We start from the raw sequence: 16,999 nt of genomic DNA, 5'->3' as shown, positions 1-16,999 counted from the left end.
TCCTGTATTTGTGTGACCCTGTTCTGAAAGTTTGATGTATAACTCAGTATTGTTTGACATCACACTAACTTGCGTTTGCAGAAAACGGGCAAATTCGAAGTTTTTCTAAACAGGAGGCAACAAGATGGGCATAGCCCCGGGGCACCACAAATCGCTAAGACGATACTGCGGATTGTGCCACGTTTCCCTGGCCGTGCATTGTTGATTGTACTCAAAAAAGATTTTCTGCGTATGTGCTACTAGTCATGAACTGTAATGTTTTTCTTGTTGTTTGCTACAATGTGCACCCTGTGGTGATTTCCGGGCTACATGCGGTTGCTTGCCGACTTTGACGTTTCTTTGGTTTTATTCTACAGCTTGCACCCTGTGATGTTGTGTATCACTGTGGTTTATCTCGTTTTGATCAGGGGCCTTAAGTGCTATAAAGATACATGTACAATGACTCTGTAACATTGCCCGATTTATTGGCTTATAGTTTGTGCCCTGCTGTATCTTCCTGATTGTATGGTTCTATTTGCACCCTGTAACGTTTCATTGAATCTGTACTTCTCTGTGTGCTCTGTGCTCCTGCCTTTTACAGTTTATACCGTATACAATATCCTTTCCTTTGTACTTCTGCTCCTACGCTATTTTATTCTCTGGCTGTCCACTTCAGTTTGTATACTGTACTGTTTTCCAGGGTGTAGATTGCTGTTCTGGGCCAGTGATGACAATTGTTGTTTCCTTAATCTGGAACTGCTGTTTCTGCCCTTTGATGTTTCCCTGCTTGTGGGCTGGTGTTCATACACCATATTATTCAGAGTCAAAAACAACCCGGACAAAATATTTTGACCAACACACTCTACTCACACACTCCACTCTGTCACACACTCCACTCCCTCTACTCAGTCATGCACACCAGACACTCCGCTCACTCCACTCGCCAAGGCATTTCACTCACTCATGCACTTCACTCACTCACTCTATTCACTAATGCACTCCACTTGTTTTCTCCACTCACTCACCTCTCTGTGCACTCCGCTCACACACTCAATACACTCCCACTCACCCCACTCATGTATATACACCACTCACTCATGCATGCCAATCACTCACACACTCAGTCCACTCATACACTGCATTCACCTACACACATCACTCACCTATGCTCTCCACCCATTTCACCCACTCATGTACTGCACTCTCTTCACTCACACATGCCACTCACTCCAGCACTCATCCACTCCACTCACTCACTCATTCCACTTACATTGTCCACTCATTAATGAACTCCACTCCACTCACACATGCACTCCACACTCTCATTCAACTCACACAGTCCATTCACTCATGCACTGCACTCCACACCACTCCACTTACTCACACACTCCAATCCCTGTATCCACTCACTCACTCACTCACTCATGCACTGCACTAACTCAAACACTCCACTAGCCACACTCACTTCACCACTCCACACACTCATGCACTCCATTTACTGACTCCACTTACTCATGCACTCCACTCCACTCACTCCCTTAGCCCCACAGAGGCTCTTACTATAACCTTTGGGGAGCTGGAGATTCTTTACACAGGCCTATAACAGCCCTTGGCCCTCACAAACCAGCTTCAATACCTCCAGCATCTAGGCAGAAATGCCTAATAAGTTAAATGGCCAATCTGGCCCTGATATTGTCTCCTTGGTTGCATCATGCTTTTTATACTCTGTAATGATGGAAATGTTTCATGTCTAGCCTTTTTTCTTTGGTAAATCAGGCTCTCTGATGCCATATGTTAAGTAACATATTCAGATTATTGCTCAAGCTCTGTTAATATTCACTGTTAGCGTTTCCCAGAGGCCTGAATACACTTGTAACATAGCTTATTAGCATGCACAGTTTTTTTCCGCGGACCACTGTTGAGTCATGCACCTTTGCTAAATCGCAGGTGTGTGTCCACTGATTGCTTTTATTTTATTTTTCATGTGGCTCATGTATATACCAACAGCATGTTTTTTTTTTCTTGCAGGAACGCTAAACCAAAAAAACTGGGTGAAAAAATACCCAGCATGCAACGGTGCCAAACAGTCTCCAATCAACATTGATGAGGATCTTACGCAAGTGAGCGTGAACCTGAAAAAGCTCAACTTTCAAGGCTGGGACCAGGAGTCTTCGGGAGACACAGTCATACGCAATACTGGCAAGACAGGTCAGAGCACGTTTGTGCCTTCTGTGCTAGACTTTCATGAGCTTCATGCCCTGACGTGTTACTGTGTCATGCGTTAATCCTTACAATTTACAGGGACTGCCTGAAAGCAGAGGAGTGGGGAGAACAACAACAGCTGCATGTTATAAAACACGATCATCCTTTGCGTGTCCAGATAGGCGTGAGGGGGTGCATTTCATAGATAGCAGGGCTTGCAGATGTCTGGGCTCTCAGGGTCAATGGATGTTGGAGTCCTCTTGGAGTTGAGTTGGGCCACGTGAAGGACAGGCACCCTGAGTCATGGAGAAAGAACCAGAACATTGCCTCCTGGAGAGGTTCTGTAGGGTTTCCCTCCTTGGTTCTTGAGGAACAAATTCTCCCAACGATAATGTGCCTACAGAGAAACAAAGTGCATGCAAAGGGAGCAGCAAACACCTGAAAGCGAAGACAACAAGTTGCACTACACTACAATAAAATAACTGAAGCACATGCATAAGAAGCAAAGAAGTTGAATTCATTGTCTTCATTGATAGAGATAAAGGTAAGTTTAGAAGGGCAGTAAAGAGTGTAGAGACCAAATTACTAATTCCATATTCTAGCAGTGTACCCGGTGCTTAGTGTTCAGGCGTGTTGTTGATCACGGTTGGGGCACTAGTAGACGGTTGTAGATAGAGTCCTTGAGATATGCCATAAAGCATAGGGACATTAGGCAGGTTATATCTATGTATATATATGGAGAAGTGTGGCTCACTGGTTAGAGCGGCAGACTCTGAAGCAGAGATCAGGCCCGGGACCAGGGTTCAAGTCCCGACGCGACAGGGTCTTGGCCTCAATGTCCGCGGACTGGATAATTCCCGCCTCGGCGCCTACTCTAATCATGGGTTCCACTCTGCAACTCTGGGCAATAGCTTGCTTAATCACCACAACGGCCCCTACAACACTGGGATGCCTGGCTTCATCTTGGGGGTGCCCAGGAGGGGGATCTCACAGGGAGAGCCAGGAAGGGTTCCACAGCGTTATACAGCGCAGGGACGCCCGTTGGGGCAGCTGTGCGCTTTACAAAATACACTACATTTACATCCACTAGAAGAGTCCATGGACGGCTACAAGGCATGAGCGGAGCAGCCTGGCGCCCGGCCCATCAATGAGAGCACAACCTGGTTATTGAATATACCATTCCAGAAAAGCACCAATGAAGGAATGAGGAATATTTCAAGTTCTGGACCCAGTGGCTGCCGTGCAGCCCACAAAGTATTAGACGAGGCAGGAGCAAGATAAACTTTTTTAAACGGGCATCTGTGACTAAAAAAGGAACACAAAGAGTTAAGGTTTGAAATAAAAAAATTCTGCTTGATCTAAGAAACTCTTGAAATGTTCATCAGCCACCTGCTGCAGAATAACAGTCATAATGTCTAATAAGGAATTACTTTGATAGTCTCTGCTATGGAGTCTGAAGGTCTCTTAGGTGGTGGGCCAATACATGTAGGCTATTCTGTGTCACCTTAGAATACTAGCAGGGTAGAAGCAGAACAGTCTTGTTTGTTTAGAAGGTCAAAGTAACAGACCTCTATTGAGATGGTGCAGGGGCAGCAAATGCAGGTAAAACACAAGTCAATGGGCAATTGGAAGTCATTTGGTGGTCTGTGTGGAGTGGATGTTGGTGTTTTGAGAAATACGCCATGTTGAGACATCAGTTCTCCAAGAAACTCATCGCTCCTGATCTGAGCTAATGTATATATCAGTTTTTCCTTTCCCTAATTTATGTTTTTAAAGTTCTAGCTATACTTCTTTAGCATGGTATCGGGGTCTCCTTCTGCTTTATTAAGATCCGTTTTAGAAAATGGACCCCTGAAGTTCTATTCCACAGCATTTTCTTTCGAAATTTCTTGAGTCATTAATCAAATAAGATCTAATATGCATTTATTCAATATGTGCTGGATCATAAACCCTACCTTTCCTTCGACTGGCTGTTATGCATAGGGAGAGCAGATTCTGTCCAGAAAACAGCAGCTGTTTTATTTGCAAGGCTTGCCTATGCCCCAAAGGCATACAACACAAATGTGATTAGAAATTAGACAGAGTGTATAAGTGGATAGGTTTTGTTAACAAGAAGACTCCTACTACACGTAAAAAACAAACAGGGGTAATGGAAAAGAGTAAATCATCAGTTGAAACTAGATCAAGTGATGACAACTTGAAAAATGGAATATCCAAAGCACCTCAGAAATCAACCCATTGTTTTTGAGGTGTGGATCAACTAGGAGGCGCAGGAGGAAGAACACAGAAAAGCAGAGAAAATATAGACACAACAAATGACCAAACAGATAAATTAGACATATAAATTAAAAATGAATTTGTTAAGCAAATCATTTTTGTGGAATTTGGAAAAATAAATTTCAGAATGGCTTATATTTAGTTTCGACTTGTAACTCAAATGATAAAGAAAGAAAGAAAGGCTCAAATATATAATTTGCAATAAACATACAGTGGAAGAGAATGCATCTTTGATAGGATGGGACTGAATTAAGCACTATAGAAAGATGAAGAGGAGAGATTTTTTAAAGTTAAGAGAAGAAGGGCCGAACACATGAATGGTAAATGATGGGCCCAACACATAAAAAAAATCCATTCTCCCCTTTCTTAGATTTTTGGATCCTGGACCCCAATCCTTCCTCTTTTGCCAGCAGTTCTTGGATCAGATAACCATGCTGTTAGCCCAGTTCCTCGCTAAATGTCTGTGCCCTTTGCATAGCCAGGAAAGAAGTGCAAAAGATTCCCTTTTGTGCCCAAAAAGGTATGCACTTGTGTGACTGCATCCCCAACATACTGTTCAAAACTGGGGTGGGGAGACATTTCCAGTTAATCGGGAGACACCTATCTGCATCTTTCCCAACCAACCATCACCCTCTTCAATAGGAAGGAGTAATTTTCCCTTAACCCTGGCATTGGCTAAGAATGTTAGTGCTACTATTCTAAAGTGTACCTATTTTGAAATAGCCACCTTCTGAAGGGTGTTGTGTGATGGTCTGCAAACCAGTAGTGTTTACCTTGTGCTTCCTTTATTATTCTCTTTCTCTCTCTACTGTCATTTCACATAGAATCAACATTATAAGTGATTTCAGTATTAGTTAATCTAGCCTGGATGCCTAAATTCCAGTGGTCTTACTGGAAAGGCATCCTGAAGAACTCCTCACCAGGTGCCAGTTTCCTGAAAATATCCAATTTAAAGTAAGATATAGCACGAGGAACCTCATTTTCAAAGTATTGCCCACTCTTGCGGTGAAATTGAATATTAATCTTTTAAAGGCGTCAGCAACTGAAGAATGTGCTGGCAATTAGTCATGTGCTTTAACAGCAGTGAAGCGCATTGTAATTGGTCTTATATAGGGCTTAGTAACCCTGACAAGGTGTTGAAGCACTTACTGAGAGAAGCACGCTATTGCGGATCTCAGTGTCGGTGGGTTATTCCAGCGGTTATTGACCAATGCTGGTTACTGAGGTTAGCCTTGTGCTCTCAATGAAATGATTCTATGTGTTTGCTCCAGTGTCTTTGTAGTAAGTTAGATTTATGGGAGTTGGCTGGATCATAAGTGGGGGCCATGTGAGCTCATGCAAATGGCTGGGGCTATGAATATATCATCTAGAGGAGATTAGGTGTGGTTAGGAAGCCTGAATATGACTTCAAAGGCGGAGAAGTTGTGGGCTACTCAATGAGTATATGCAATGCACAAATACAATGAGGAGATTAAGGATGTGTATGCACAAATACAATGAGGAGATTAAGGCAGTGTATGCACAAATACAAATAAAGGAGATTAAGGCAGACGGGCATGTGACTTGGAGTACATATTACTCAGAGAAAGGAGGCATGCAGAAGATGGAGGTAACAAGGGGGTCATTCAAAAACAGAAAGAAGAGAGATACTAAGTGAATTCTAGATTTTCAAGCAGGGTTTTGGAAAATAGTAGGAGGAGATTTTTGGGATGCATGCAGTTTGAGGAGTGAAACTAGTTATCTTGACAAGTACTATAATCAGGCGAGTCGTCTGCCTGCCAGTACAATTGACTGCTGTTGTGATGGAATGTCCCCTGCGTGGTATATGGACTGTATCCTTGCCCTGAGTGCCCGATTGCATGTGTATCTAGTTTCCGGACTTTTATTTTTCGTGCTGATGCCACATTAATCCAAAGTGTGCACAGAGGCCTTTGCCTGTTCCTAACATTGCAAGGTCAAGGACTTGGTGGGGCGTGCCAAGCGTGCCCTCAGAGTAGACAGAGGACTACTGCTCCTGTCTTGGGTTTCGCACCTGAGGTTGTGGTGGCAGCATTATCGTTTGATGATCCCAAATATTTGATCATTCATATTTATCTATGTCAGTGACTGTACAGCCCACCTGCCCTTCTCATGTAAAGTTCTGCAGTTATATGAAACCTACAACCTTGTCCTGACATCCTTTCTGTTTGTGGAGTGCATATGTAGCATGTTTGTAGTAGAAGGACTCTGTGTGTAGGATTCTGAGTACTAAAACCAGTGGGATCCATTTTGGATGTTCCGTGTTTAGGGTGGCAAAAGGAGGAGAAGGAGAAGTTTCCTCCAGTGGAAGTGTTTTGCCTGCATTCAGATGTCTGGTGCCTGGTGATCCCAATACTAAAGTGAAGAAGGTGGATGGAGACAATGCCACCTTTAAAAATACACCTTGTTAGCAATAGTCTGCTGATTAGTTGCCCCTGAGCACTTCCATTTAGTAAATAGTTTGGGTGAAGGGTAGGACTGCATTTTCTGTTGTGCAAGATGAGGGCATTTCTGGTTCAGGTCTGCCCTATTATATGTCCTTGATTACTACTTCTGAGCGTCTGATGCACTTCATTTTACCAATTCTGTGGGTGCTCCAGTTTGGAGACAGCCACAATGCAAATTGCTGTGAGAAGCATCACTTTACACAGATGCTGTGTCTGAAGAGCAGTCTAAGAAGGACACCACCTTAAATTACACACAATCCAAACATCTTCTGACAATCATTTTACAAATTGAACTCAAAAGGATAGTGATACAATGGTATCCAAGACACACAACTGTGTTGTCTTTTACTGCGGCCTTTTGTTTCATGGGGCAGGTAAAATGTTATTTGAAAATCTTGAAAGTAGGCACTATACAATGGTGGTCTTTTATTCTATTTTAAAGACTGCAGAAAAAATTCAATGAGCTCAGAAAAACATCTTTCAAGCCCATCAGTTGTTGAGGGTTTAAACCAGATAACAGGAAGAAAAAATTGTAACTTGAACGCTTTTAAAAAAAAAAGAAAAAATCTTTTTATTGTGTACAAAGCTCAACAGTACAGATTTCACAGCTATTGTAAACATAGCATCACAGCGATCATTGATGTGGGACACATAGGTTAATTTCAATACCTATCTTGGTTAGAATTCTTCTGCATATTAAGGTTCTGATTCATCTGGGGAGAGCTGCGACTGCAGTCTGGGCGGTACGCATATATCCCACTGTATTCGTTCCATTTACCCCATATTTGCATCCACTTTCTTGGGCACCCTCATGATACATATACTGTTTTCGCCCTGAACATGCACTAGTCCATATCGCTTTCCCATTCCATCATGTCCGGAATGCTTGGGTCCCCCATTTTCTTGCTATGTTTCTCTTAGCGATCATTAGACCCAGCGTCACCCATGTTCTCTCTTTGCTACCCAAGTCTGTTTGTTCCCATATGTCTAATAGATATCATTTGGCCTCAGATGTTATTCTCTCTCCCATTCCCTCCCCAATGCACAAAACGACATCACTCCAGTACCTACTGATGTATGAGCATTCCCATATTATATGGAAGAACGTGCCCTCCTGGCCACATAGGCTTCTACAGCTAGGGTCGTCTCTATATCCCATCTTGACCAGAGCTGGCCCCGTGACATATATTCTGTGCAATATTTTCAACTGCACCAGTTTTAGTTTAAAGGATATTGCCACCTCCTTTGGGGATGCCAGTGCTTCCTGCCAGTCCTCCTCCTCTATCTCCGCCAAGTCTCTCTCCCATTTTTCATAGAGCTGTGTAAGAGGATCAGGTGAATGATTATTCAGTTTTGAGTAAGTCGGGGAAATTGCTTTTCTCTGCATATATCCGTCCAGAAGCCTTTCCTCGAGAGGAGAGGCCTCAGGAGGGGTCTCCTCCTTCAGGATAGCTGTTTGAAAAGTATTTCATACCTGCAGATACCGGAATCTCTCAGTCTCCACCAGTTCATGATTCTGTTGGAGAGTCACAAAGGGTACTACCTCCCCCCTTACCCAAAGGTCTCCCACCTAAGAGATCCCAACGGTATCTCATTTATCGAAACCTTTCGTTCTCCAAAGGGAGCCCAATTGTTCCGTATCCCACAGCGGAGTGGTCTGTGTTATGGTCTTTGCCCATCCAATACTCTTATGAACTGAATGCCACACCTGATCAGAATGTTTTGTGGGCCCAGTTGGGTGGAATTTCGAAGGCCTGGAATACAACACCTGTGTGTGATTGCTACCGGGCAAGAGCCATCTATTCATAGCATATCCCGGATCATTCTGGGGTCGGTATATGCAATGATTAATGGCAGCTAGTTGTGCCGCCCAGTAGTACTTTTTAATATTTGTCAGCCCAATTCCCCCATCATACCAGCCTTTTACTAGCTTTTGGAATTAAATTTGTGGTGGACAATTTCCCCAAAAGAAACGTTCTCTGTGCATTTTCCACCATTCTCACTTGAACGCTTTTGCGATATGTTGTGGCTTTTATATTTGCAAAATACAGAAATAAACACACACACATACTTTGCTTCTCACTCTGAAGAATGATAGCTTACATCACTCATGGGATCTGAAAGACTTAATTGAAAAGCAGGATTGACCCACTGAACCTGTTGTTCTCCTCGTGCTGGATTCTGAGTCATATGCATGTGGCTCAATTGGCAGGAGCCAGTATCCTGAGCCCTTCTTGGTCATAGTTGCTGCTATTGCATAATGGTCGATTGACGTAATGATGTTCATGGAGGCCACTCTTTCTCTGAAACACTTCCTGTGTCACCACACTATAGCACAGGTCCAAAAAAAAGAGTGTTGGTAGTGGGCTGCTTTTCCACCGTTTAATAGTACACCATTGCCTCACTTGCAACAGTGACCTCTGCTGCATAACTATACAATTCTGCATCGGTCCATGACGCAACCCTCCATATAGATACTCCATTAAATATACTCAGAAGCTTTTCCCTGACCTGCAAGTCATGCTTGGTGCATTTTTCTATTTTTTTAATAGCTTTATTTAAATTTCCAAAATGCAATTAAAGAAATTCAGAACATAATAATGTGCAATCTAGCCATATCAGATAAAAAGATCATTTCCACATTACCTCTTATTAAACAGCGAACTATATAGGAAAAAATTAGAGGGGATATCCAGTAGAAAATTGTGATATTACGAAAATTAAGGCAAGGTTTCTTACATTAAAGCTTTTGAGCACACCAAAACACTCTGGACCAGGGTCTCATCAAGGGTCAACTGGCATATGAGAGGGTTGACAAGTCAAAAAGAATTGATATGCATCGTTCTTACCACTATTTCAGACTTCAATCAAGTTTCTTCTGTATCGGACTGGATTTGTCTATCTCGATAGCCCCTTAAAGTTCTCCATATATCCCACTGTTTATTGAGGATCGGCTGAAGCATAGCAAAGCATTCAGTTGAGTAATTACTGTACACAGCATCTTGTATCCAGGTGTATGTCTTGTGCTGGGGTCACTTTAACCATGCCTAGCCACTCTTTATTTAGCTTTACAACAGTAGAAAAGCTGTAAGCTGTCTGACAGGCTGCGGATCATTCGCCACTCAACCAAGTAAGGCAATTATGGGAGTCAAGGTCAATAGACAGCCAACTATGTCAACTTGCATCTCATTTACCTTACACTAATAGGAAAATATGGCAGGGCAGTGCCAGGCCAGATGAAAAAAGCTGGCAGGTTCCACAGCACCTCTACAACATTTGCTACTAATTGACTTATGAAATTTGTTCTATACAACAAGGTTTATTACATTCTATTTAAGAGTTTCAAATGTATATTTTTTGCCTGTAGCTTGTGGAAATTAATTTCAGTTGAAAGCAGTAAAGTACCCAAGCTTAATAGTGAATATCATCACCAAAATCAATTTATCATAAGCTATTAGCGGGCAAGAACTAAATCTCAGTAGTATCCAAGCATAATTTGTAAAGTTTTGAGGGTCATCTATTATGATTATCCGAAAGTATCATTTGAGCCAGAGGAGTAAATTCTTGTGGTGTAAGAGGAAATGTAGGAAATACCACCTTGGCGGCCTGTCTCAGTCAAAAACAAGTGAACACATCTAAAGTATTCATTTCAACTCCCAATAAATGTATAGTCTTCCGGGGACAGGAACTGGTCCACTGGGAATAGGTGCCCAAACTGAACAATCCTCCTCTATGAAAGTGAAGCCAATGCCAAGGTCTAGAGGATAGACAGAAGAAAGAGATGTCGAGCTGGAGGTATGGTAGCAATGCTTGGTGCCTTTATCGAGATGCATGAAATTGGCCCACGACATGAGCTTACTGTAGCCTTTGCCAGCTGTCTGCAAAATAATTTATCCATCAAGAACATCTTATTGACAAAGCTCAACTGACCAATAAGTGACTACAACTGTTTAAGGGTGGTATTCTTAGCCAATGTGTAATACTACACTGCTTCTCCGAAAGGCCTACATTTGTCCATCTTCGCTTGGATCCCTGCCTTACTGAGCCCAGTAGAACTAGCAATGTCATAGATTGTGTCTCTGTTCATTTCATGTCCGGTGCTTTAATCTGTATATACCCAACAGACCCTGGTCCATGATGTTTGACTGCTACCACTTTGCCCATTTGCAGGCATGATTACCAGTTGTAGTAACAACCCCACCAGTACTTTGCAGTTATGAGTTAGTCCCCATGGAAAGGGAAGAACAAAGGGGATATGGGTTTCCAGGTCAAATTAAGAAGGTATGCTGTGGGCTGGCAAGGGGGAGTGTCCTGTGCTCCTCCTTTGTCGATGGGGTAGGGGTCGGGCAAGGATTGTGAGCCAGAGTTGTGCTTTGCCTGTAGCCCTATCTGCATCAAATTTATTTATTTATTTATTTTACAAGTTTTATCACTATTTTTAATGAAAATAGTCAATTTTACCAGCTTTATTATCTGGCCAATAATATTATTCTTGGTGTTCCGACACATGGGAAATCCATGTGCCAGTACACTGGAACCGTTGTAATGGGGTAGATTGGTGTCCCTCCCAGGAATACGAATCTACCCGACTCATAAGCGCACCCTTTGTGCAGAGTAGGTTACAGGTTACAGGTGTGCTAACACTGGGCTTGCTGTAATGGATCAGAACAGTAGCTCATCCGAGGATACCACTCTACCCAATTGGTAGTCGGGTCCTTTGTGCAAAGTGGGTTATGGGGCTCCTTATCTCTAGTATGTGGAGTGTAGGTAATGAAACTCATTGGCCCTATTATGTGCAGAGTAATTCATGAAGCTCTTTGGCCTTACTACATCCACAGAAGGTTAAAACCCTCCTGGGTCCTGCTGTGGGTAAAGTAAGCCATGGAGCTGCATTTTACGCACTATGTGAACAATAAGTTATAAAGTTCCTTGGTCCTACTATGTGCAGAGTAGGTCATGGAACTTTTCGGTCATACTACACATAGAGTAAATCATGGTGCTCCATAGCCCTACTGCATGCGTAGTACGTTGGGAAACTCTTTCAGACAGATTCATCAATGTCCCGATTTGCCAGTCCTTAATATCAATTATTAAGGAAACGCTATTAATGACTCGCAAAACGGGATTCATGTAGAAATCGCAATATTATTTGCGATTCCTACAGCTTCCTTATTTGCATTCCTTATTTGCGATTAGCAATTTGCTAATCGCAAATAAGGATGCAATTTCAAGGGTGCCAGGGGTGTCCAAAGGACACCCTGTAGCACACCTGAAATGTAAATGTAGACTGATGTTGCGCACACACATGTCCAAAGGACATGTGTGTGTAACATACAACTTAGAAAAATGCACTAAAGTGCATTTTTCAAAGTTTTCGCTATTTACCACGAAGTCAGACTTCGCGGTAAATAGCGGCCAAAAATAGCGATTTCGCAATTCAAAAATGGTTCATGAATTGCATTTAAGGAATCTCAAATAGAGATTCCTTAACCCCTTCGCTGCGGCGGCTATTCCGCCGCAGCGCTAAAGGGGCGGGGCAGCCGCGCGGCCGCCGCATGCTGGTGACAGAACCGCTCCGTCACCAGCTACAGTTGAGCTGTGCTGGTGACGGAGCGGTTCCGTCATGACCCGCCCCGCTCTTTAGAACGCCCGCGCAGGCGCGAAATCAGCGCCGCGCAGGCGCGGCGGCCGGGCCATGACGGAACCGCTCCGTCATCAGCACAGCTCAACTGTAGCTGATGACGGAGCGATTCCGTCATCAGCATGGAAGGGGTTAAATGCAATTCCTCGCAATTTAGCGATTTCGCATTTTGCGATTTTTGCATTTGGGATGATGAATCCCAAATGCAAAAATTGCGCTCGCAAAGGGCCAGATTCTCAGAATCTGGCCCTTTGCGAGCCGATTTTTCAATGATGAATCTGGCTGTTTATCCCTAATGTTTTCAAGTATGTTGTCGAGCGTTTGTGTCCTATTATGTGTAGAGTAGGTCATGGAGCACCTTGGCCCTAATACTCAGACTACTCATAAACATCCCTGGCCCTGCTACAAACAGAGAAGGTCCTGGAGATACCACCCTATTATCTGGTGTTATACCACAACATCATAGTCACCTACAAAATATCTCATCCACAACATCAACAATACCAGAACACTACAGGTATAGGTAAGTGGATGTGGAACAAAGCAAAGTAAATATATGCTTACCTTTAGACTGGCAGGTGATAAAGTGGGTGCAATGTTTTTGGAGGTCTTTACAGTGACATACACACTATTGTCCTCTTATTGTGGAGATCAGAAAGTGCAGCATCCTCTTTGAACTCCAGTGGTGGTTTGATGAACCTGCTTGGCTCACTCTCCTGCTGCTTCCTGAATCACAACCACATTCCCGCTAGAACAGCACCTATAGTTAACAGTAACCGCAATAAAATCCCGCTTCACAAAACGAGTAACACTACTGGTTTAATTATGTTTTTTTTTTTCTTTTTAATAGTTGAAATTAATCTGAAGAATGAGTACTTGCTCAGTGGCGGTGCCCTGGACGCAGTATATAAAGCAAGCAAGATATCCTTTCACTGGGGAAAGTGCAATGCCTCATCCGATGGGTCAGAACATAGCTTGGACGGAAGGAAATTTCCTCTGGAGGTGAAGACTATATCATTTTTTCTGTGTTTTTTTTCTGAAATACAATTGTGCAATACATTTAAGAAACCACTATAAGGTACGTCTGATAATTAAATAAATGTTTGTGTAAATTTCATCATTGACCACTAAATTTGTAACCAAGTAGGCGCAACAAGAACTATTCATAAAGAACTCAACTGCTTAAGGCATAAGTTAGTCCTGCGTTGAAAAAACATAATTAATGAGTACAAATTCATGTTTCACCAAAGCACAAACTGTACTTGTGTAAGTCTGCGCTATATTTGTGTGATGTATAGATTAAATGTGTGCACGCTGCACACAAGCGGGAATGCAGGAGAAAGTGTCGGAGGAGTCGTTAAGCACATGCAGATTTGGTGTCCACCCAAATAAGCAAAATATTCGGTGTCCACAAATGTTTTGAAACATAGAGTAATCAACTGTATTGTTAGGAAAATAGATGGACATTAAGGATATTCTTGAAGATAATCTACATAATGTAGCCATGAATCGTAGTTACATGAACATGAGTGTAAAAACTAAAAGCTCAAATAATAGCACACTTGGCATGAATGAGTAAAACTTAATTTCGTCCTTGTTTCTCAGGCTGAATCTGACTAAGTTATACGTACATTTGTCAGCTAACCTCAGCAATTTATCCTGTCCTTGTGAATGTTAAATACATTCTGAGTCAAACTTTTTTTAAATTCTTCTCTAGAGCTTGCATAGGTCCCAAACTGTCAGGATAAGGTAGGGGGACAGGGTCTCCCTATATCCACCTCTTCCTCAGGGCTAGAACTAAATGTCCAGTGCTATCTTCCAAGGTGCCTTCAATCTTTCAAGGTGCCTTATAGTTCATTGTTTTTCTGTGGCCTTCAAGAGGCCTGCTCCCTGGCCTTCTTAGAACAACTTCCAGAGCTTAGTGGTCAAGAGGAGCAAGGCTAAAAGCAAGTAGGCTTCTTCTTCTTTCCTTCTTCAACTTCCATGTATGTTCCAAGGGTTGGAAGACTCTGAGCCCACTTTTAAAAAGTTCCCACAATGGGCTGTGCTCAAATGTAACCATTTTCTCTGACATGTGAGCAAATCTATTTCAGAAAACCGTATGCTGGTGTTATGCAAAATGGTGGAATTATGTTTCATTGCTAGAGTTTCACAAGTGCGCCTTGTGGTTTGCCTATCAAAATTAGGTACGTTATTCACCACATGAGTAGAAAAAGTGATCCTGGTTTTCAGGTAGCCCCTTCTTCCCCCCATTGAAAGATTCATTGTGTCCAAGGAAAGGCCATATTCTCAGAGGAAGGGTCACATGATGTCTTTAATTGATATAAACAGAAGACTTCTAGAGGTTCCTGGATGTCATTTGCATGTGTTAGACAGTCTCAACCCCACCTTAACACGTTTCTCATAAATGTACAAAGAGGTTTCCAGGGTGTGTTGGGTAAGTCAACTAACTTTTCTATTTACCACGGATAGCAATCTTCCGTTCCCTTCGGACTTTACACCAGGTGATCTCTTTGTTCTCCAATTACATGACAATGATAGATATTCACACCTTTTCACAGGCAAATGTAAATACAGTCACAATGGGGCATGGCAGATCCATTGTATGGACTTCCAGGGACATGTGCATAAATAGGATTTCGCAGAAAATCATTTTTAGGATACTTATCCTAAGAACGTAAGTTCACCAGTAAACTAGCCAAATTCCACAAAGATACGTTTTCCATGTTATGACTTACTCAAGTTATACAAATAAGGATTGTTTGCATAAAGAGGGGGGTTGCAAATGAAAGGTTGTGCACTAAGTAGCACTTAGGAATTATGTTACTACAGAGGTATGCCAGTTACATACTTGGTATTTCTAACTTCTGTACATAGTGTACCTAGGACATGTGGGCGCAAAGCACATTTTACAGGTCCCTTATTTACTATTAGAAGTAGGCTTTTGAATATGTCAAAGGCTTTATTCTGACATAGGCTTGATACAGCTTGGTCTACAACAAACCAGGGCTGTTAGGGCATCGTTGTTGCCATTTTATAAGGTGTCTAATGCGGGTGGGGTAAAGCCACCCAATAGACGACACGCAGCTCTTGACTGTTCACCGCATATTAGCCGTGCACTTCAGACTGCATAACATGTGCTGGTGGGCTGGTGCACGAGCGATGGACTGGTTAAGGGCTTTATATCAGCATGTGCTAATTCAGGCCGTGACGATGTTGATGTTGCTGGCTGCATGAGTTTGGAAGCATCAGCATTAAATGGCGCTGTGCGTGACATTGTGTATTTAGTATTTGGTTTCAGGGGCGCAAGTAACTTTACATACAACCAGTTCCCCAAAATCCCCACTCACTTCAGAGCATCACTCGCATATTTCTGCCCATTTCACCGACCAGGAGTGCTGCACATGAGCAATTAAACTAGGAACAGTGGATCTGATTGGAGAAAGAGCCTTCTCCAATTGTAATTGGTGAAGGACTGTGGCCATTTTGGATTGGAATATCTTCCCTATAAGTTGGTTCTGAATAGAAGTAGGGCATTCTCCATTTGTAATTGGTGAAGAAGGACAGTGGCTGTTTTGGATTGGGATAGCCTTCCAATAAGGTAGGGAACTTAGACGCGTCAACCAATTACACAATGTATTGACTATAACCGCTAAAAGATACTATAGCTCAAGCACAGGTACTGGAACTAAAGTATCATTTCAGATACTAGTGAGGCTAGACAGCGAAGGGTTCTTCAAACCTCGAGTATCATATTGGAGCCAGGTGGGTTTAGGCAGCGGAGGGCTAGTTGGGTGTCTTATCATGGACTAGTGCTCTCTTCGGCTATTTGGCCAGACACCTGTGAACCAATAGATACATAAATATATAGATTCTAGTTGGCAGGTGCCTGGTGGGACAGAATGCAAAATATAGCACCTCCACCATTTTTTGTATGTCGCCAGAAGAGCCGACTTTAAGTGCGACAAATGGATGGTTCTGGAGAGATTTAAACAGCGTGGTCTTATGTTGAGGGAAAGCAAATGTAAACATGGGGGTGAGGAAATCATCTAGTTAGAACACAAACTCACAGTAGGAGGAATCAATCCGAGTAAGGAGTTGGTGGAAACCATCAGAAGGTTGGCCATCCCAGATCATGTAGAAGGCTTGATTAACTTTTTTGAGGCTGTCTGAATATTATTGGAAATTCATCCCTAATTTTGCAGCATGAAATATAACATGTGAAAGCTCATGAAAAAAGGGATACAGTTTGTAGGATCTAAACAGTGTGATAGGGAATTTGATTAACTTAAAGGGGCATTGTTTCATGCTCCTTCATTGAAAAGTTTCAGAACGCAGGATAGATCGGTGTTCGTTACAGATGCCAGTGCTAAAGGGTTAGGTGCTGTCCTAAAACAAGGTGTGGCATTCAAGAGCACAGCATCATTTTATGTCA

At 42.6% G+C, this 16,999-nt stretch overlaps 1 protein-coding gene across 1 annotated transcript in view; it reads left to right on the top strand.

Annotated features, from left to right (window-relative positions):
• PTPRZ1 (protein tyrosine phosphatase receptor type Z1) overlaps window positions 1–16,999 on the top strand; it is a 652,698-nt gene that overhangs the window by 323,143 nt on the left and 312,556 nt on the right. The window contains exons 3-4 of the mRNA XM_086966862.1: window positions 2,008–2,187; window positions 13,415–13,566. Coding sequence (XP_086822988.1) covers window positions 2,008–2,187; window positions 13,415–13,566 — 332 coding nt within the window. The remainder of the gene's footprint in view (window positions 1–2,007; window positions 2,188–13,414; window positions 13,567–16,999) is intronic.

This window comes from Lissotriton vulgaris, chromosome 1_1 (assembly GCF_964263255.1).
Source record: "Lissotriton vulgaris chromosome 1_1, aLisVul1.2, whole genome shotgun sequence".
Lineage (NCBI taxonomy): Eukaryota > Metazoa > Chordata > Amphibia > Caudata > Salamandridae > Lissotriton > Lissotriton vulgaris.
Note: the sequence above shows the minus strand (reverse complement) of the source record. Positions and strands in the feature narration are given on the sequence as shown.